This window comes from Podarcis melisellensis, assembly GCF_964234715.1.
Source record: "Podarcis melisellensis genome assembly, chromosome: 6".
NCBI classification, from domain to species: domain Eukaryota; kingdom Metazoa; phylum Chordata; class Lepidosauria; order Squamata; family Lacertidae; genus Podarcis; species Podarcis melisellensis.
In genome coordinates, this window is record NC_138538.1 from 16,332,001 (window position 1) to 16,354,781 (window position 22,781).

Sequence of the window (22,781 nt, forward strand, 5' to 3'; positions counted from 1 at the left end):
TTATTCACAAGAGGACAAATGCTCGCTCTCTCTTCAAGCATTTCAATTATTATTATTTTCTGCAGGATGTTTACAGAAGTCAAACCAACAATCACAAGTACTAAAAAGGGAAAGTGAATTCTCCATCTTGAGGTTGGTGTGACACAATGACAAGTCTTTGGCCCACTGTGTGCATGTTTGTATTGAGTTAGCAGGGATGGCGAAGACATAGGAACATACTGATCCCCACTGAATTTGTGGCACAATTTGTTTGGAGACAACTTGAACACACAATGCCTCCTTAGATAGAGTCATCAAGTCCTATTGACTCCAAAATCAGGCCAAACTGAGATTTGTGTCTTTGAGAGATGTGTGAGCAGTCACCTGGCTGCCCTCTGCTTCAATGAAATACAAACTTCACGGGTTGCAATTTGAGACATTTTTATTCAGCAGGGTTGGGGGACTAGTCCAAAAGGAAAGGGTTAAAGACTCCATGTCTCAACTCATTGCCCTGATGAGACTCATATCAAAAAGAGGGGTGGACCATCAGAAGACTAACAATGAATCTCTCAGAATTCCAGTCTATTCTCCCTTCCAGTTCTCTTCCAGGTAAACAGAAGAGTGCTTTTTGTTCCTAGTCACCTGAAAAAACTGAGCCAACAACTGCTTTGATTGAGGTTGGGTCCCACAGCTCCCATCATCTCTGACTATTGCCCATGGTGACTGGTGCTGATGGGAGTTGTGGTCCTAGGCATCTGGAGGGCACTGCATTGGCTACTCTTGTGATAGGAGATGAAGGGTGTAAATCAAATTAGTCAGTGGATAGCTGCAAACCCACATATATAGGTGGGAGGGCCTGGGAAAAACAGCTGTTTATGACGAGGTCCACCTCCAGTCAGTAGAGTGTGAAACTCGTAATCTCATGGTCTTGGTTTAGAATCCCATGCTGGGCAAAAGATTTCTGCATTGCAAGGGGTTGGAGTAGATGGTTCTCATTGACCCTTCCAACTCTACAATTCTATGATTCTATGATTCAGTTCAACACCACCTGCCTGACTTTGGTACACTGTGATATGTTTCTGGTCACCAAATACATTTGGGCTCAGTATGAATTTCCCTCTCAAATGAGCATATTGGTTTAGGGCAGGGATGGGAGACCTGCAGCCCTCCAGATACTGTTGGGCTCCAACTCCCATCAGTCCCAATAAGCATGACCAATGGTCCGGGATGATGCATGCTGTGGTCTCACAACATCTGGAAGGCCACAGGTTCCCCATCTCTGGTCAAGGGCCTGAAAGGGTGCAGGGGAGTCTTTAGCATATGCACTGCCGGGGTGCAAAGATCCACCCAGCGCCCCCAAGTCTGACAAGCGCCATCGCTGGTGCAGCACGTCTTTGGTAAATGAACACACAAAGTCGAAAGTCCTTCAGTGAAACTGTAGGTATACAACTCAGTAATACCTGTGTATATATGTATTTTGTTTTTCCAGCTTGATCAAAATTATTTATTATTTCATAACAGGTAGATAGTTAAGAGTGCAGGCGGCAGGTGGCAGGCGCCCCCCAGAATTCAGCGCCCGGGTGCCCCGCACCCCTTGCACCCCTGGGTAAAGACGGCCCTGAAAGGGTGTTTGGTTTGGTTTTGCCTACACCACATTGTTCAGGATAAGTTATTAGGTTTGGCAGGATACTTGAGTATAAGCAGAGGCCATGTGAGTTAAAGAGGAAAAGTGGAAGACAAACAAAGGGAGGCACCTTCGGAGAAGAAGTTGAGTAGCCTCACATCTACTCATTGAGGCTGCAAGGCTTAGAAAAAGAGTTCCACTCAAGGCCTGTCTGGCTCATCATCAATATGAGGGGGATGTTGCAGGGGGAATTCCCCCAGGAAGCACTGGCTTGATGGGGAACAACTATTCCAGGGTAATGACGGGGGCAGCCTCTTATTTTTTGCAAATAAAATGGCCCTTTGTGCATAGAATTACACAGGAAGTGATGTGCACCATTTTTTAAAGCATTTTCAACCTGTGCTGTGGAGGTGCCATGCTTTGAAGCTGCTCCAAGCAGATTTACACTATTAAAGCAAGGGAGGGAGGGAGACAGAACAGCTCTCCATACACCTTGTAAGTGCTGCTCCGTGGTATATGGGGTTGCCCACAGAACTATCTTTTTAAAAATCCACAAAGAAGAAGGACAGGGTAGACTTTAAGATGTCCACATGTGGAAACAGTACAGAGGAGACTGGGGCAGATTTATCTGTCCACAGCCTAGACATGTACTCACCAGTTTTGCATCTGAAGGCTGATCTTTCTTCTATTGAATGTAGGTCTTGGTGCTTAGTTTTCTGATTTTGCTTAAGCAAGCACATCAATAGGTTATGTGTATGTTCCTTAGAAGGATATTTATGTGAGCTCATGATCCAATGCCTTTAACCGTACATTACAACTATTAGGTCTTCCTGTAAAGTGTGTTCAAGGAAACTTACACTACGAGTTTCTCAAGGCCAGGTGAAGACCTCTCTCTTCTCCCAGGCTTTTTAAAATGCCACGGTTGCTGGTTTCTAAGTACTGCATGCTTACTGACTTTAAGCTGTTCTGTGGTATTATGCTGATTTATATAATTTTTGTGCTGGTGTTGCTTTTCTACGATGCGTGATTTTAGCACAGTTGGTTGTGTTAGCAGTCTATTGATTTTAAATTTTTGAACTTTCCAGAGGACACAGTTGACTGGGTGGCATAGAAATGCCTAACTAAATATGTAAGAACCCCACAAAACGTCTTGTATCTTTAGTACTGGGGTCGGGTGCAATCTTGTCTAGGGTTCGCCTTGCAGGTCAAGCTTTCTCCCAGACCTGTGAACCGTGACCTTCTATAGATGTAGATGCCACAATTGTAGCAGTCATTGGAGCAGGGCAGCAGCACTTACCTGACCTTCCACAGAATCATAAAATCATAGAGTTGAAAGAGACCCTGAGGGTCATCTTGTCCAACCCTCTGCAATGCAGGAATCTGAGCTAAAGCATCCATGACAGATGGCCATCCAACCTCTGCTTAAAAGCCTCCAAGGAGGGAGAGTCCATAACCTCCTGAGTTTGAGTTCTACTCTCCAGAGCAGGAGAAAACAAGCTTGCTCCCTCTTCCATGTGACAGACCTTAAGATATTTGAAGATGGTGATCATGTCTCTTCCCAGTCTTCTCTTTTCCAGAACAAAAAAAAAATCCTTCCAGTAGCACCTTAAAGACCAACTAAGTTAGTTCTTGGTATGAGCTTTCGTGTGCATGCACACTTCTTCAGATACACTGAAACAGAAGTTTCCAGACCCTTCTATATAGTGAGAAGGTGGGGAGGGGTATTACTCAGAAGGGTGGTGGGAATGGGTGATTGGCAGATAGCTGTGATGAGCCTGTTGACGACTCTTAACGACTGCAATAGGTCTTACAGGAAAAAGCAAGGGGTGAGAAGGTGAAAAGTGGCTTTGTCATGTATAAAGAGATAAGAATCCAATGTCTTTGTTCAGACCAGGTCTCTCCATGGTTTTAAGTTTGGTGATAAGTTGCAATTCAGCAGCTTCTCTTTCCAGTCTATTTCTCAAATTCTTTTGTAGTAAAACAGTTACTTTGAGATCTTGTATAGAATGTCCTGGGACTTCTCTTTTCCAGGTTAAACATACTCAGCTCCTTCAAGCGCTCCTTGCAAGGCTTGGTTTCCAAACCCTTGACCATCATTGGGGTGAACAAGGTGATGGCTAGGTCAGTGTGGTGCAAACACACTGATGGGAGTGCTGGATTGAATCTGCTGGTGTGTTTGCACCATGTTTACCTCACCCCTTTCCCTGCTGGTAAGCCGCAGTGATGCTTGTACCTGGGGTACAATTGCCTTACCAATTGTAACTGTGCCGTAGATGCACAGGAAACCTTTTGCATGGAAAGCATGTTGTCAGCTACTAAGTTATGGCATCTATTAGCTCTGAGCTGATCCCAAGCCCTGACAACATCCACTGCCTGCTGTCGTGAATCTTTCCAGATGAGAAAGTCTAAACTCAACCGTTGTTACACTTTTGCACTGCACTGCAGAGGACTTCAAGACCCACACAGTAACCTTTCCTTAATGCAGAGCTGGGCTTCTGTCTAGGACACAAATGCCAATGATCACACCACAATAATGAATGTCAGAATTGCCTGGGTATCTGGTGTCAGCCCAGAAGCATGAATAACAATTTGCATTCTTTTGACTCATAAATGTGTTTTGGTGCAGCTGAGCTGTCAGGGTTAATTTATGTGTTTTCCCCCTGACAAGTTCTCATTTGCAGACTAGCTTACAGTGGTCCTGCTTAAGGAGGAAGCAGGATGATCACCATTTATTTTCTGAGCATGCGGCTGAAAAATTGCCAGGGTATAGGAAGACTGCTTCTCTGTCACAAGAAATTAAGCTGCGTTAAGGCTTCCAATTTTGTTGGTCATCTGAGCTTAGTTTTAATTGAAGCTTACATACACACCGTTGGAGAATTTGAGACCCATTCTCAGAGAATATTTGGCAAAATGTCCCCACCCTCAACTTCTGCAAATGGTGCGGAGAATTTTGAGCAGAACCATGGATACAACCCAGGATGCAAAATAATATTCGAAAAGGAAGCAATATTTTGGAGGAAAAGCTCAGTCCTCCTCTTTTCACCCACTGATTCCTGCATACACCATTAGGAATGAAAGGTTGTATTCATCATTGCCATGCCACTCACACATCCAGTGTCTGCTTGCAGAAAGGAAAACCCCCGTCCTCTCCTTTGCAACCCTCTCTCTCCTCATAAGATTGGCTCTAGGGGTTGGGGACCACCCTGAGCAGACTTGGAGTGGGGGAACACACTTGGAGAGGAGGGGAAGGGAAAGTCCCTTTGTGTTAGCAAAATGCCTCTTGCACAGCATTGCGTACAACACTATCAATATTCTGAGCCAAAATTTCTCAGAAGGTGTTCTGAGCCATTTCAGTTTTTGTCCCCCCCAAAATGGCTGGAGAATTCTGCCTCTCTAGAGGATGTTTGGCAAAATGTTCCCCTCCAATTTAACCTGCAAATGTGGAGAGTTTGGGGGAAGTCCATTTTCACTCATCCCTGTAATGAAAACCTGAAATTCTGATGAGGTTTTCCTGCAGGTTTCCTATGAACACGCTGCTTGTTACCATTAATTTCCCAACAGAACAGTGTCTGGCCCCAAAGCCCTTGAACTTATTTCCCTGTAACTTGGCAGGCTTCATCCACCCTGGACATTTGTGTAAGAGCTGAATCCGAGCCAAACTGACAACTGCCCCTTGCTTCAAAGAAGTTGGATGCCAAACTGCTTTGCACATCCTGAACCATCACACTAGGTCTCCCAGTGTAACCGATGCACAATAGAGATGAGTCTTTTCAAATTTATCTATAGCCCTTGCGAGTTTCTGTAGATTATAAGCATGTGGGAGGCACATGTCTCGTCCTCTCTTGACCAGCATCTCAAGGTCTTCAGGGGACCTGTAAGCAGGTAGCAGCTGGTTCAGCAGCACAGGTGGGCCTGTGTTGCTGACCTGGCTTCCTCGTGCCTTGCACCACTGCCAGGTACTGAAAGGTCCAAGGCAGCAAAGAGCTTGGGATGGTGCAGGCACGGCAAAAACTGCCACTACTTCATGTAAGGATGTTTGTCTGATGATGCTTACAAACCTTCTCAGAGTCAGGACCTCACAGGGCCGCTGCCTTCAAGAAGACTTGTATCCACAGTGAGACAAACATCCTTACAAGTCCTTGTTGCTGAATGTATCAAGGCCAATGGCCGGAAAGACCTTGAACCTCCTACTCCTTTTTGAAAAGTGGATCTTATAATGAAAGACGGAGATGCAAAGGGCATCTTGTGCTCAGCATGGCATCGTGTATGCAAAATCTGAATGGAGAAGGCTGGAAACAAAATGACTGCATGGCAGACACAGAAGGAACCACTATTATGCACTGCGCAACATGGAACGAAATAGGCTTTCAGACATCCACACAATTAAAGTAAACAAGACTAAAAATAACCCCAGAGAGGGAAACAAATTGAGCAGAGAATATGATTATATCTAATTTCCATGGACTTCATGTCATCTTGCACTCTCAGTGTTGCTGCCGTTTCAGCGGAATAATAACTATGTTGTTCCTGTCTAATCATTTGTTTCTCCTGTCCCAAGGAACAAATTGAAGCAGGAATAAAATGGGGCTGGGAATGGAAATGATTCGAGTCTTCTTGCCAAATCAACTGTCCAGGTCAGACTGAGGATGTGGGCTACTGTGATCAAATCTAGGCATGTTCTGTAGCCCAGAGATGCTTAATACCGTGGGATGGTGCAGAGAAAGTAGATAAGAGACATGTTTTTCTCCCTCTCAGAAATGAAGCTAAATGTCAGGAGATTCAGGGGAAATGAAAAGAAATAATTTTCCATGTGGCATATAGTGACGCCATCAAATTAAATTGCTTTGAGTGGGAACTAAGCATAAGAACATGGGTCAAGGCCAGTGGTCCATTCATTCCAGCATCCTGTTCTTAACAGTGGCCAACCAGATGCCTGCAGAAAACACACAAGAACATCATGAACCCAACAACACTCTCCCCTCCTGCAATTTCCAGAAACTGGTATTCAGAAGCATTACTGCCTCTGACTATGGAGAATAAAGGTATCAATGGCTACTAGTCATATTACCTCCGTGAATCACTCAATGAGGAACAAAGTGAGAGAAGACTATTACTATTCCTTACAAATCCCAGAGTTCCCTGTGAAGAGGAATTGGTTGTTAAACCACCCAGGGAATTGTAGCTCCAAGAGGTGGAGCATAGGTGCCTCCTGGCAACTTTCAGCACCCTTAACAAACTACAGCTCCCAGAATTCTTTGGGGAAAGCAGGGCCGTCTTACCCATAGTTGCTAAGGGTGCGGGGCACCCGGGTGCCGGGCTCTCAGGGGTGCCAGGCCAAGAGTCCGGGGCCTGAGATTTGAGTCCAGGGAAGAGCCCGCCCATTGGTCTTCTGCTACAGGCAGCTCTGTGCTGCAAGTTTGGGGGCGACCAAGCCAGCAAAACGCTGAGGCAGCCAGCCGGTTCCACCCTCCTGCGCACCTGGGACTGGGCAGCCGGGGGGCGCTGGGCAAATCTTCACACCCTGGCACTGCATATGCTTAAGACAGCCCTGGGGGAAAGCCATGGCTGTAAAAAACAATCTGATAAAAGCACAATAAAATTATGTTTATGGAAGTTCTGCCTTACAGAATCCTCTGTGTTTCGTGGTCTCTGATGGTATGCTTCTCCTATAAGCATTCAGTGAATGAGTGAAGTGCATCTCTGGCTTCTGCAAAATTGAGAGATTTGAGGTGTAGCAGGGAGGAGAGTGGGCAGCACAGCAAACTTAGGCTCAAGCTGGTGAGGAGCCCTTCTGAGTACCTTGCCTTTGGCCAGTTCCTGTGCTGCTCTACTACTGCTAACCAGGTGTGGCTGGAGGTATTTAAGCAGAGGATGAATGACCATCTGTCAGGGATGCCACAGTTGCATCCTACACGAAGCCAGTCGATCAGCTGGATGACCTTCAGTTTCCCTTAGAGGTAAAAAAAGAAACCCTATGTAATACTTCATAGCTCCATGGATGAGTGGCATTTTGAGAATTCCCCCCACCCCAATAGTCTACAGATTTAGTTATTTCCTAAAAGGGAAAGTGGAGAGCCTTGAAACCAAGCAGTGCTGATGACCAACACAAATTGAATTTCAGATGAGAAATCATGAACATTCGCTCCCGGACTTTACTCTATGAGGGACGCTCCCCTAATCAGGGGGGGAACTGATCGATAGCATCCGAAGCAGTGTGCCATGTAGCATCTAAACACAACCTAAATATTGGATATTTGCAAGGAAACAGACAGGAAGGAACAAGGGGGCAATTTAGCCACTCATCCTGAATAATTAACCCACCGGAGAAAAATCACGCTTGTTTTCTCACAGCCAATTTGTGACTCCAAATGTACCCGCTAAACTGTGCCCCATGAATTATTTATCGAGTTCTGATAGAAGGCTTTAAGCAAGGAAGCTCTCCTTCATCTGTGTCCGTGGAATCGAGATGCGCTAATGAAACGGCTTGTCGTTTTGGAAAGCCAGTTCCCTGAAGGTAGGAATAACCTTTAGTGGCCCCTGTCGAGTGCCGAACAAAGCATGCCTCCTCCATCCCTTTTGTTTCGCTAGAGTTGGAGATGCTTCATTTTGCCTTGGATCTGGGCCAAGGTCTGGGGAAGAGCTGTTATGGGGTTGCCATTCAACATAGCAGCCCTGCAGGATGAATTCTTTCTCTCTCCAATCAAATGTGTACTGCAGCTTACCTCATTTCTGCCGAGACCATATAACACCGGTCCTGAAAGATCTTCATTGGCTGCCGGTACGTTTCCGAGCACAATTCAAAGTTTTGGTGCTGACCTTTAAAGCAAAGCCCTAAATGGCCTCGGTCCAGTATACTTGAAGGAGCATCTCCACCCCCATCATTCAGCCCAGACACTGAGGTCTGGCACCAAGGGACTTCTGGCGGTTCTCTCACTGCGAAAAGTGAGGTTACAAGGAACCAGACAGAGGGCCTTTTCAGTAGTTGCGCATACCCAGTGCAACGCCCTCCCAACAGATGTCAAGAAAATAAACAACTACCTGATTTTAGAAAACACCTGAAGGCAGTCATGTTTAGGGAAGCTTTTAATGTTTGATGTTTTATCATGTTTTCAATATTCTGTTGGGAGCTGCCCAGAGTGGCTGGGGATGCCCAGCCAGATGGGCAGGGTATAAGTAATCACTTGTTGTTGTTGTCTCCTTATGCTGTGCGTTCCTGTGGTACATAACTGACTGCCAAGCGAGGGCAGGGGGACACACAGTGCAATGGTGTCAGAACATTGGGCCGCTTCAGAACTAAGGGTGGGGGAGAAATTGGATTTGGTGCGTATCTGAAGGAGAATCTACCCAAGTCACACTTTCCAGATTAATATGCAAACTGAAACACAGCCAGCCATCAAAATTTACACTCCTCCAAGATTTGCAATGCAGCTCTCCACCCAAGTAGAGTATACAAAAATGCATACATTAAGGAAAATGGCAAACATGCATTATACTCGGGGAATCAGCTTGCAAAAATGGGTATACTTTGTCCAAACTGCATGTAAAAATGTGTTAGGAGAAATTTGCACTAAAATGCTGGAGAACTTCCATGAGGATTAAAAAACCAACCAACAACAATAGTGCAAATTGCTGCAGAAACATGAAGATCTGGAATAAAAGGCTGGAAAAAGTAGAAACTGAGAAAACTGTTGAAATGTTGCATGTGAGAGTCAACTGCATGCCAGCAAATTCAGGTCATGCAATTGCAGTGGATTTGGTGTTTTTACACAACAAAACCACTTCCTAATTATTTTTACTCAGCGGCAAAGCAAAAAAAACCCCCACACACTTCACCAAGGGTAAATGTGCCACAGGCCACACACAAGCCTTTTCCAAACATAGGAAGAGAAAGAGAGTCTGTGCTTCCAACTGCAAAAATTGAATGAAAATATATTCCAGGCTTCTGCTTCCAAATGCTTGATGGCACAGCTAGTTACTATGAGATTTTCCATATTTCAGTGAAATGGGGTAGTCCCAGGGACCAATGAAACAGCTTTCTTATTTTTCATTTTATTTCTTCACTGTGTTCTTCCAAATGTGCCAAATTAAAAGATCCGGAATCCACATACTGATAAATATATGATGTTGCTGCTTGTTAGCACAACTCTCTCTTAATTTATTATTACGTTGAGATCAAGCAGCTGTTAGCAGTGCTTAGCACCAATTTTGCATGCATTGGAAGGAGACGTCCATCATCCAGTGGCAGTTTGCATCTACTTGGCGCGCTATTTTCAGACTTGCACGGTCCCTTTTTTCAGGCAGTATGCCAAGCCATTGCATGTAGTTAAAAAAGAGAGAGAGAGAACACCCCACAACTGCTCACATCCACCTTAAATTCATCATTTTTTTAAAAAAAAAAAGTTAAAGGAGCCCTGGCAGTTAAGTCCAGTCACGAACGACTCTGGGGTTGCGGTGCTCATCTCGCTTTACTGGCTGAGGGAGCCGACGTTTGTCCACAGACAGTTTTTCCAGGTCATGTGGCCAGCATGACTAAGCCGCTTCTGGCGAACCAGAGCAGCACACGGAAACGCCATTTACCTTCCCGCCGGAGCGGTACCTATTTATCTACTTGCACTTGACGTGCTTTCGAACTGCTAGGTTGGCAGGAGCTGGGACCAAGAAATGGGAGCTCACCCCGTCGCGGGGATTAGAAACGGCAACCTTAGCCCTAGGCTCAGTGGTTTAGACCACAGCGCCACCCACGTCCCTAATAAATTCATCATTGCCACTGGCTAAAAGCTTCCTTGCTGCCTAATTTTCCAAGCATTCTGTCTGAAGTGACAAACATCCAATCAACATGCACAAATTGGATGTCCCTTTATGTCAGGAGCATAAATTTAATGTTGGACACCGGATGACATCAGGACACCTGTTTACATCTGTCTGATGATTCTGCAAACTTAGATCTCCTACTTAAAAAAGAGAGCCATGCCGGGTGTTGGAGCCACACCCTCCTGCAAGAGCTGAAATGGTGAGGAGGACTATAAGAATATAACAGCCCCTGCTGAATTAGACCAAAGCCTTATCTAGACCACCTTTCGGTTTCCCAGAGTGGTCAACTAGATTATGACGACGATGACGATCAGTTGGATTTCTTACCTGCCCTTCACCATAAGGTCCCAGGGCAGATTAACAATAAACATACAATATTAAAATCAATTAAATCCGAAGGACAACTGAAATAGATCCTGCAAGCCTTTGCAAAGAAACTTATACCTCAAGGCTGGAAGGATAAATACCCACCCTTTGCTCCTCAGTGCTCTGAAGATCTTGCTGCTTTCTATGTTCGGAGGTATATCTTATGAGTGTCCATCTCATATCAATATCTGTTTGGACCTATGGAGTGCTTATATTAATTTATACCCTTAGGTCGGGGTTGATGGGTTAGCTTTATTGTTAATGTAAGCTGACCCTGTTTCTTTTGGTTACATTTGCATATTATTGTTTTTTTAAATGAAAATCACTTAAAACAACTTACAATTTGAATGGGGTAGATTCCAAGATGATAGATAGACAGAAAGATTAGACAGCTAGATCCTGGGCGTCAAAGGCCAGGATAAAGAGATACACCTATGGGAATCTCACAGGTAAGGCATGAGTGAAACAGCCTTCTCCAGTCCCAATGACTGGTGTGCTGGAGGTCCCACCTATCTATCATGACTAGTTGCCATTGAGACCATTATCCACTATGTATTTGTCTAATCCCATTTTAAAGCCATATAAATTGGTGACCATCACCACCACTTAGGGTAGCAAATCCCATTGTTTTTAACCATGCACTGTGTAAAGCAGTGCTTTCTCTTGGCTGGTTCAAAAATCGCTCCAGAGGATAATGCAGGACAGAATTGCTAGCTATGCAGTTAAAGACTGTGTTCGGCTCTCCATTCACACATTCATCTGGGGCTCTAGTGCCGGTAATCTAGTGTCTAGTGTACCCAAGAGATTCTGAAGCATGTGTGAAGTTGGCCTTTGTATCCACTGAATGCTTCTGCCTTTTGAAAACATACGTCCAAAGTTTCTTCCTTCCGTACAAAACTTTTAATTGTGTTATTGGGCAGCAGAGATTGAAGAAACACAACCCAGAATCAAAGTGCACATCTTATTAGTTTACCCCCGAGTGCTAATTTTAAAGCAGGCCAATATTGAGCCTGCTGTCTTTGTCCACCACTTTTCAAGCATTGCCTTTGCATGTGGCGCTTAATAAGCCTTCTTTGGCACCAGCTTATTGCCCTGGTGTTTCCAAAGACAATTATGTTGTGTTGTTCAATGATTAAATAAAAGGTCTCTGCTGATTACTGAATTCTTGCTTCTGCAAGTGGGTGAACTGCAAGCGCACACACACACGCACACAAGGAGAACAATAAGTTACCTAAACTATTTCGATATATGAACTCACATACACATAATGAAGTCCAAACTACATGTGGCATGAGGCCCCCATGATAAGATCTCTCAACAAATTTCTTTGGTTAAAAATAGCCACAGGAGGAGGGGGCGAATTTGATCAGAGCACAAAGTGGTGTTTCATTTTTATTTTTCTCAAAGGAGAAAAAGGTGCCAAACACTTACCGTATTTTTTGCTCCATAAGACACACTTTTTCCCTCCTAAAAAGTAAGGGAAAATGTGTGTGCGTCTTATGGAGCGAATGCAGGCAGGCAGGAAAAGCCCCCAAGAGCCACACACAAGCTCTGTGCGACTCTTGCGGGCTTTTCCCCAGGAGCGAGAAGGGACTGACGCGGCCAGTCAGTCCCTTCTCCCTCCTCGTAGAAAAGCCCGCAGGAGCCGCGTGCTCCTTAAAGGGTGCACGGCTCCTGTGGGCTTTTGCGGGAGGTGGGGGAATTGCCATATTGAAAACATTTAAAATCTGTTGGCGGTAAAACAAACCTTAGCTACAGCTCATGGTTTGCCTGCAATGAGATAAACCATGAGCAAAAGATCGGGTGTATCACTAAGCCGAACCATGACTTAGCTCACAGCAGCATGGCAGCAGCAAGATTGGAAGAGGAGCAAAACAGCCACAATCTCTCCAGCAAGCCATAATACATTTGCTCATTCTTGCTGAACCATAGTTTGGCATAGGGTTACGTGCCATAGCTGTCAATTTACAGATTTGAAAATAAGGGACCAGCAGCCTTGAAAATAAGGGACCAGCCGCCAAAATAAGGGACCTGCAGCCTCACCTGTTCCAGGCACTCCAGTCTTCCTGTCCTCCTGCAGTCTGGTCAAACTCATGCTAGTAGCTTCGAGAACACTGTCCAACCAACTTTGTAACCAGAGGTTCAACTGAATAGAATCTGAATCACATACACCACAAGGCCCATGCAGCCTCAACTTAAGATGGCTCTGCGGCCTGGCTTTGCACTGCAAAGTTTGGAGCAGCACGTGCAACAAAATGGCGTCCAGCATTCAAAAAACCCCTCAGCTTGCATTAACAAGCCACACACAAGGCATGCAAGCTCCACCCCCCAGTCGTTCTTAGACTTATTATTGGGTGAGCAACACAGCCAAGCAACACAGTTGGAGCCTCCCTCCTCCCTGGCCGGCAGGGAGGGAGAGGAGTTGCTTCCTTTGAAATTTAAGGGACATCATTTAAGGGACATTTAAGGGACATCCATCAATAAGGGACAGCAGTGGGACATGGCGCTGGAATAAGGGACTGTCCCTTCAAATAAGGGACACTTGACAGCTATGTTACGTGCACAAACTGGGTCACTGTCAGAGTGGCCAAAGCTGCTTCTTCCTGCCATTTTCACTTCCATCCTGAAAGATCAGCCCATCCTTGTCTTGCCGAGACAGTAAAGACCTGGTCAAAAACATGCAAGGAGGCATCTAGAAGATGGCTGTAAGCAAATGTTTCTGCACTTTCCTAGTGGTCCAAAGGACTAATATGAGCCAGCCACAACGGCGAATAGATTGCTGAACATCAGCTGGGGAGACTGGAGTTCCAAGTCTCAACCTAGTGGTGCAGGGCCCCACTCAGCAGAATAAGCAGAAGAGTCCCCACGCACATGAGCTGCCTTACCTTCTGAAGTACCTTCTGAAGATCAAGCCTAGGTTCTAACATTACCTATCTGCACCACCAGCTCAGCCAAGGAAGTGGCCTTGGGTCAGACACTACCTCTCAGCCAAACCTACTCATCACCGGGTTCTTGGGAGGCAAGAGTGGGTGGAATGAGAGCTCCCTGGAGAAAGGACAGCCTACTACATGAGTCTCTCATTTCCTGTCTGATAGCTCAGTCAGTAGAGCATGAGACCTTTAATCTCAGGGAAGTGGGTTTGAGCCCAATGGGCAAAAAGATTCTTGCATTCCAGGGGATTGGACTAGATAGCCCTAGGGCTCCCTTCCAACTCTACAATCCTGATTCAGCTGACAGAATGGTTTGAAGGCACACGACGCAGCTCAGAGCCTGCCAAGGTGTTCGCTAGTGAAGAACACTAACAAAGTAAATGGCACTCTGCTCTGTTCTTCCCTGTTTGCTTCTTGGCTTTTGAAAATCGGGTTTGGAGCAGACTGAAATAATCTGAACCACTTTCTGTTGCAGGGGCAAGATAAGTATGTGATGTTCTGCTGCAGAGGTAAGCTAGAATCCAAGAGCAGATGGAAAGCCCTGCTGGTGGCACTGAAGTCAAGCATTCTGCTTCCCATAGTGACCAACCGGTTAACCCCAGGAAATCCACAAAGAAGACATGAGGGAAATTACGCTCTCCTGCTATCACTCCCTAGAAGCAGGTAGTCAGTGGCTTCCTGAACATGAAGGTTCCATATCATCCTCTTGAGTAACAGCCATTGACAGACCACCTCTCCATTAATTTATCTAGCCCAAGCCCCTCTTCCTGCTGAAATGAATTTCTGGTTCTTTGGCAAATACGACAATTTATTCTGGGGAAATCTCTTTGCCCGATTCTCTGCCTAGAGATAGCTGGCATTCTAGTGCCATCTTCTGGACAGTCAATAATAGCAGTTTGCTTCATTAGCCACAAAGGCACAGAAGACAAGGTTCTCAGTGGTATGTTTTTCTCATATACAAATGTCCTGGGATTTTCTACGCTTATGCTAGGAACCTTACATGTGGTTTTGAACATCATGAAAAAAGACTGCTCCATCCCCCGTCCCCCCCCTTCTGCTTTACTTAAAGACTGTAGAGGCCTTGCTTTTCCATTTTTAAATGGCACCTGGTAAATTAATAGCCATGGTGTAAAAGTAAGTGATAGGGAAGAACTATTTGACCCTACATTTTTATAACATCAATGCTGGATGTTGCAATGCAATTAACACATTGAATACAGGAGATTCAGCGCAATTATTAATTTAAAAACTTGCACTTAGGGGTGTTTATTCTAAGTGCTAAGATATTCTCTGGTGGCAACCAGGTATCCATAGGACTTCATTGTCTCAGTCTTCACAACCAGCGTAGTACGTCAGTGTTATGAGCCCCATATTGTAAACGAAACCCTAAGGTCAGTTTATCCTAAGCTCACAGGCAAGATGACATTTGAGCTGCCTGCCTCCTGGGTCACAGCTCGGTCCCTCTGCCTCTATATTCCCATTAAGTTGAAGGTGTTCAAAAATAATGATTGCCAGAAAGAAGACTGATCATTGAGTCTACAGAGAGATTTCACACCATCCCATTGTTATACTACATTATTTTTGGAAGGACATTTTAAGCACAAGACGCAATAAGTTTGTTTGACTTTTATTATCATTTCAATAAGCCTTTAAGCACCCAACCTTGATAATGCACCTGCGGAATTTGGATTTATTCACTTAACATATATAAATAATGATACATTTGCAAAATAAGAATGACGTCTTTAAATACATGAAACAGACAAGTGAATGCATTTTTTCTGAAAACGAACAAATATGTGGGGCTTCTCAAAACATTATTGCAAGAGCAGAATAATTAGTACAAAAACAAAATACTATTTCTACAATATTTAATTATCATCTGCCTCAAGATTTATATTGTTGCCGAACTTTGCATAAAGCTGGACTTTGAGGTCTGATAATACTCTCTGAATGGATTCTACTCGTGACTCCAAAGCGCCAATTTCTTCCTGCAGGTTTTTCTGAGAAAAAGAAGAAGAAAAAGTAACAACCCTAAACAAATAATAAAAAACCACAACTGCCTAACATCCAGTTCTCAGAAGAAACCTATAGATTTTCTACAGGACCGGCTATTATAAATGACAAGACACTGTAAACAAACTTTTTGGAAACACATTAATCAGGCTTAGGGGTTTAGAACATTATTATTTTTGTAAAAATCAGAATCAGAGGAAAAGCTTCCTAATCTGTCCGAGCATAGACTCTAGAGCTTTTTAGAATAAAGCAGAAGAAAGATCTGTGTAGCTGCTTGGAAAACAGGATCAGGTTGGATAGAATGGGAAACTGTGGTTTAACAAACGCCAGGAGTTTGGCATTAAGGCATGAGTCAGGAGGGAGAAGGGAAGAAAGTGGTAGTCATTACTGATCTAATAAACAATGGTTTATAAGACCAAGACTGATGCATTTCAAGTGATCCTAAATGAAATCTGATGAGCTTCATGAAAATCAGTTTCAGTCAATTTTGACCACTATTCTAATTGTAACTTTTTTTCAAGATGGGGAGAACATAGCTGGTTGTATCCAGAGTTAATCAAATTGGGGGCTGCAAAAGCTGCCTTCCCCATCCTCTCCGGCCCATGGCAAACCCCAGCCTCCACAAAATTTGGGGGAATTCACCTTCCTGCACCACAGCCCACCTCCATGAGGTGGTCCCCCAGCCCCCAGTGGAGTATTTTCAAAGATAAGGAGGCTCGGGGGGGTGTGGGAAAGTCAGCTTCCACCAGCATCATTAGGCACGCTTAACTCTGGATCCAATCCAGCGAGTTTTATACTTAAACCAGGAGCATATATATTAATGATAAATACGAAGGCAAATGTATCAATGTCCCATTGAAAGGCATACATACTGAGGTGTTAAGCACTGGAGTTCAGAGCCACTAAGTTTTTCCAAATCCTGCAAACCTAGTTTTCCATAAGGTGGTAAACCTGTGTATGAACAGTACCACTTTAAACTGCAAATGGGGGCTCCCAATAATGATCTTCCATGTGAAATTATTGTCTCTCCCAGTCTTACCAGGAGATGTCAGAGAACCTGGGACCTTTTGCATGCAAAACAGATGTTCAAATGTGGAGCTATGTCCCTTCCACCTTTGCAATGGAGTAATACATTCAAGATGCCAGCTTAACACCTCAGTGACTAGGCTCACAACCTCTAGTATCAGTACTGGGGGAAATGGCTAATCAGGTGCCAGGGAACAGGGCTGGCAACTGGTTGGAGCATCTGCCTGCTGGGCCTTACCAAGCAGTGGCATGGCTAGGCATCACTGGAGAAATGAAGATGGCAGGCTGCTGCAGCCTCGCCCCAGCTTGTGGCTTCACTTCACAGCACCAGACTGAGCGCTACCAGCCTACTGCCCTAGTGAAAATGCGTAAAGAAAAAAGAGAGACACCTGCAACCAGTGTCAGCCCAGAGGGCCCTCCAGGGCACATGAGCCCTGGCATTTCACAGGAAGTTGCCATACACGATGACAGACCATTGGCTCATCTACCTTTATGCTGTCAATACTGACTGGTAGCATTTCAGACAGGGCTCTCTCCCAGTCCTACCTGAAGATGCCAGAGACTGAATCTGGGACCTGCAAGCAAAACTGATACTCTGCCACTGAGCTGTATGCATGTCAGCTTCTGACACCAGGCCCAACTTCTTATAAGGCAGCTCCCCATCTTGCTGCAATGGTGGGGCAGTATGGGGGCAAACCGGCCTGTTAATATGGATGCTGTGTCTGTCCTATGCAGAAAACCTACATAGCAGAAATGTTTAAATACTACAGTATTTAATATTATTTAGTATAGTAACGAACAGAGAGAAGAGGAGAGACAGGTAAAGAGAGAGAAGACTCTTATCAGGTTTTCATCTGCCAGACTCAATGATGCTTCACACACAAACATTTTTTGCTGCATCACAGAGAGGACCCACAGAAGATCCACAAGGAATAAGCACCAACCTTTGCTTCCTCCAGCATCTCTTCTGTTTCTTCCTGTGGGTGGCTAATGAAGACATCTCCAATTTGATAAGGTATCAGTAGTGAATCGTCATCAAGCATCATGAGGTCATCACATGCATCTTGCAAGTTCTGAAGCTGTTTCTGTGATCAAGAGATCAGTAACTCTCCAATCCAGTTATTAGTAACATACTAAAAACTGTAACCTACTAATTTTAGCATGCCTGAAGAGTTGTATACATAAATATATGTGCTTCCTAGTGAACACCAGAAAACATTAATCGCAACTTTGATTTTTTTATTTGACTACTATGCATTTTCAGTTACCCAGTTTGACTTGCACTGTGCCTATTCATTCTGTTACCAACGTTAAATAAACAATGCATTTCCAAAGAAGTGTGGAAAAATATAAAATTTCCCACCTCACATCACTGGAAGTTCCACTCAGTTAAATGGGACCTTCTACACAGCTGGGCGTGCTTAGGATTTCATACAGTGAACAGATTCCCATCCAGAGGCTTTATAGTAAGGGTACCTTTTTATCCTCTATTTCTTCTTTCAGTTCTGTAATTCTGCTGGTGTTTCTTGCGAACTTGTTAATTTTCTGTTGGTCCTCAAAGGTAACATTGACATCTTCTGCTGCCTGGAAAAGACCAGCAAAAACAGGGAGAGCTCAATACACATAACACACAAGACAATCATATGTGTTTTCAATCCAATTATGGAACACAGTGTGCTCACCATTAAAGTTTCTGCTTTAGATTAGCTAGTCAACATATCCACATTTTACCAGCATTATTTCCCAAAGGATTTCAAACCAGCTGGCTACTTTAAATTCAACGGAAGCAAGACCAGGAAGGAAACAAAAGCACATTAACAAGGAGCATGAGGACATTTGCAGACAAACACCTTGGGACATTAGCAAAGACAAAGTGACCATAGGTAACACCTGAGATCACAAAGGAGCCAGTGTAGTATGCTTACTACACTGTATGCTTTCTACACTGTATGCTTACTACTACTACAGTGTATGCTTACTACACTGGCTCCTTTGTGATCCCAGGTGTTACCTATGGTCACTTTGTCTATGCTAATGTCCCAAGGTGTTTGTCTGCAAATGTCCTCATGCTCCTTGTTAATGTGCTTTTGTTTCCTTCCTGGTCTTGCTTCTGTTGAGTTGTACTAGTGTTGTACTAGGTCCTGAGAGACCCAAGTTCAAATCCACACTTGGACGTAAAGTTCACTGAGTGGCCTTGGGTCAATCACTGTCTCTCGAACAGTATTGTTGTGTGAGAGAGAACCACATACACTGCCTTGAGTGCCTTGGAAATGGATGTAACATTGGAACCTGACACAAGTAATAAATGTGAAAAGTTAGTCTTGGCTAAGTTAGGCTGCATGGATTTCAAAAGGGACAAAATTAAACTAACTTTGTCTGGATCCAACCGTAGTAAAAAGATAAAATAAACAATGCCCTATAGTTTATAATGGGGTGTGTACATTTTTCTCCCTTAGTGCCCTTTGCATAATTGTACAGTAATCAAGATGTTCAATGCTGTCACATGTGGATTGAATTGACACGACAGATTTCTATGTATTAACTGCATGTATCAATCGGCTTACCAATGCAAGGATACGTCTTTTCAACTCTTATTTACTGTGAATGGACACTGCTAATAATATAATTAGAACTGTCTATAATTTTCTGCATTGCATGTCTGTCTGATCGTACCAAATCCCAACACACACACAAACAAACACACAAAATGTACCCACAACTCAGGAAAACACTTCCTGTATCTGATAAAGTGGACTGTAACCTGCATGCCATAATAAATGTGTTGAGTCTTTTGTTGTTTTGCAGCAAGGAACTAACATAGGTTAGGGCTCCAGAAAGCCCTTCAAATGCACAAAACACTCACCACCCAATACTCAACAAGTATGTCCAAAAGGCCAGATTCTTTGTAGGGTGAATACCAGCCTGCTTGTACACTCCAACTTGGGAGCAATTCCTGTTAAATTTATTGAGACTTTCTTCCAAGGAAAAATGCACAGGATGAGGCAGCAAGTCTTACAACGGGATCTGTTTGTATGTACCAAAGAATAGATTTAGCTAAAGCACGTTCAGCAACATTTACTATCTGGATAGATGGATAAAGGTAAGGTTCTGTACTAAGGCAGGAAGAACCAGCTCCACAAATATATGATGGGAAACAGCTAGAGTGCTAGCAGTACATGTGAAAAGGACCTAGGGGGCTTTATGGACCACAAGGTTAACATGAGTCAATAGTGTGATGCAGCAGCAAATAAAGCTAATGCTATTCTAGGCTGCATATAAGTATAGCGTCCCGATCAAGGGAAGTAATAGAACCACTCTATTCTGCCTTGGTCAGACCACACTTTTGGAATACTGTGACCAATTCTGGGCACCACAATTTAAAAAAAGATGTTGACAAGCTGGAACGTTTCCAACTAGTGGCTCCTGTCCAGGTCGGTTAACTGCCTTAATTTAAATGTTGTGAGGGTCCTATGCCCTTTTGAAATGTTTTTGGTTTTTTTTGGGGGGGGGTTGTTTTTATTTTGATTGTGTATTTGTGGTTTTTTATTTTATTCTGCAAACCACCCTGAGATCTCTAGGTATAGGGCGGTATATACATTAAATCAATCAATAATTTAATAATAAATTGCAGAGGAGGGCAAAAAGAGCCAGAAAAACCAAGCCTTATGAGGAGCGGTTGAAGGAGCTGGGCATGTTTAGCCTGAAAAAGAGGAGACTGAGAGGAAATACCCATCTTCAGATATCTCAAGGGCTGCCACATGGGAGGCGGGAGCAGGCTTGTTTCTTCCTGCTCCGGAGGGTAGGACTCGAACCCATGGCTTCAGGTTGCAAAAAAGGGAGATTCCGACTCAAACATCAGGAAAAACTTTCTGGTAGGAAGAGCTGTTCAGCAGTGGAACCGTCTCCTTCAGGGGGTGGCAGACTCTCCTTCCTTGGTTTGTAAGCAGAGGTTGGGTGGCCATGGATGCTTTAGCTGAGATTCCCGCCTCGCAGGGGGTTGGGCTAGATGACCCCAGGGTGTCCCCTCCGACTCTAAGCTTTTATGGTTCTGTTTGGCCTCGGGCCAAAGATCGTTATTTTGGGGGGGGGAGAGAGGCTGAGTCCCGAGGCTTCCCGGTCCCGCCGCCTCGCCTGGCCCCCCTCAGCCTCCCTTCACAAGGGCCACAACTGGAGGCGCCTCCGTAGCCGCCACAACCGCTCCCTCCCCGGCCTCCCTTCAGCAGCTCACTCACCGCTTTCTTCATGGTGGCCGCCATCTTGGGGACTGAACTACGTCCTCTCCTCTGGAGGGGGAGACGGCTCCGCCACTCGGCTCTCCTCCAACCCGGTTTTTGTTTTGTTTCCCTCCCCTGAGGAAAAATTAAAACATACCACGGGGTTATTTTGTTTCCTCGAAGGGAATTTCGCTCCCTCCCCTCAAGCTTATCAGAGGGTACCACCCCCCTCTCTGCGGCAGATGTTGGTATCGCCCGGCTTCAAAGGAGAGGCAGAGGGAGGAGACAAGTGCCGGTTGGCCGGCAAAAATCGAAGAGGGAAAGCGCATGCGCCCAATAGGTCTGGTTGCCGCGCGCGGCGAGAGCCAGCAGGTGGCAGAGCGGACACGGGGAAGGGTTTGGGATTTTGCAGGTTGGCGCGGGAATCTGCCGCGCTCCAGATGTTGCTCCCAGCATCCCTGACCTTGGGCCATCCTGGCAGGGGTTGATGGGACTTGGTGGTCCCACTTGGGAGAGATCTTTTTCTGATTTACAGTAAATTAAATTTCTAGATGTGCATATGCTGGAGGAGACTCTCGAGAGTCCCATGGACTGCAAAAAGATCAAATCTATGCATTCTTAAGGAAATCAGCCCTGAGTGCTCACTGGAAGGACAGATCCTGAAGCTGAGGCGCAAATACTTTGGCCACCTCATGAGAAGAGAAGACTCCTTGGAAAAGACCCTGATGTTGGGAAAGATGGAGGGCACAAGGCAAAGGGGACGACAGAGGACGAGATGGTTGGACAGTGTTCTCAAAGCTAGAGGACAAGATGGTTGGACAGTGTTCTCAAAGCTACCAGCATGAGTTTGACCAAACTGCAGGACGCAGTGGAAGACAGGAGTGCCTGGCGTGCTCTGGTCCATGGGGTCGCAAAGATTCGGAGATGACTAAATGACTAAACAGCAACAACAAAGATGTGCATCTAAATTAACGTCACCGTGTAGCATGCTTTTTGTGCAACACTTGTATGTCTTCTTGCATCCTCTGTGTTGGTGGTGAAATTCTTTCTTTTTTGGGGGGGTCACAGAAACATTGTTTATTTTATTTATTCAATTCATAATACGTCAGTGGTCTGTGATACCTAGCTGAGATTGAAGGTCATTGAACTCAGCAGGCCTTTATTATTTAAAAAAAACACATGCACAAGTTTGAGCTATGAATCAATAAAAATGCAGAATCAAAATACTAAAACAGGCTACAGAGCAGTGCATTTATAGGGGGAGAAAAGGTTTGTTTAGCGAAAGATAAAAATGCTGCTGTTCCCTATAGGTGAATATACAACAAGAAATCTATGTAGCTGGAGTGAAGCCACTTGCTTCAATGGCAGGAACTTCCAGATTTCCTGACTCGCTTATACGTAGAAAAAAATCCCTAGTTGTTTCCTTTTTGCTGTAGAGATCTGCAAGTTGCAACCTGGCCCTCTGTCCCCAATGAAGATATTACAGTGGTACCTCAGGTTAAGTACTTAATTCGTTTCGGAGGTCCGTACTTAATCTGAAACTGTTCTTAACCTGAAGACCACTTTAGCTAATGGGGCCTCCTGCTGCTGCCACGCCGCTGGAGCACGATTTCTGTCCTCATCCTGAAGCAAAGTTCTTAACCTGAAGCACTATTTCTGGGTTAGCGGAGTCTGTAACCTGAAGTGTATGTAACCTGAAGCGTATGTAACTTGAGGTACCACTGTAATTAAACATAACAATTGTCTTTATATAATAATGAATGGTGCTCCCTCCACAATTTTGATGCGGATAATAACTCTCTAATCCACCTTCGA

General features: G+C 44.6%; 1 protein-coding gene and 1 long non-coding RNA gene across 3 annotated transcripts in view; both read right to left on the reverse strand.

Annotated features, from left to right (window-relative positions):
- The window catches only part of LOC309373229, a 641,932-nt gene that overhangs the window by 586,988 nt on the left and 32,163 nt on the right, over nt 1-22,781 (reverse strand). The window lies entirely within an intron of this gene.
- PFDN4 (prefoldin subunit 4) lies at nt 15,322-21,175 on the reverse strand. The gene is made up of 4 exons (XM_081917398.1): nt 20,985-21,175; nt 18,229-18,336; nt 17,697-17,837; nt 15,322-15,713 (listed from the first exon to the last, which is right to left on the reverse strand). The coding sequence occupies exons 1-4, from the start codon at nt 21,006-21,008 to the stop codon at nt 15,582-15,584; spliced, it is 405 nt and encodes a 134-aa protein (XP_081773524.1). The 5' UTR covers nt 21,009-21,175; the 3' UTR covers nt 15,322-15,581.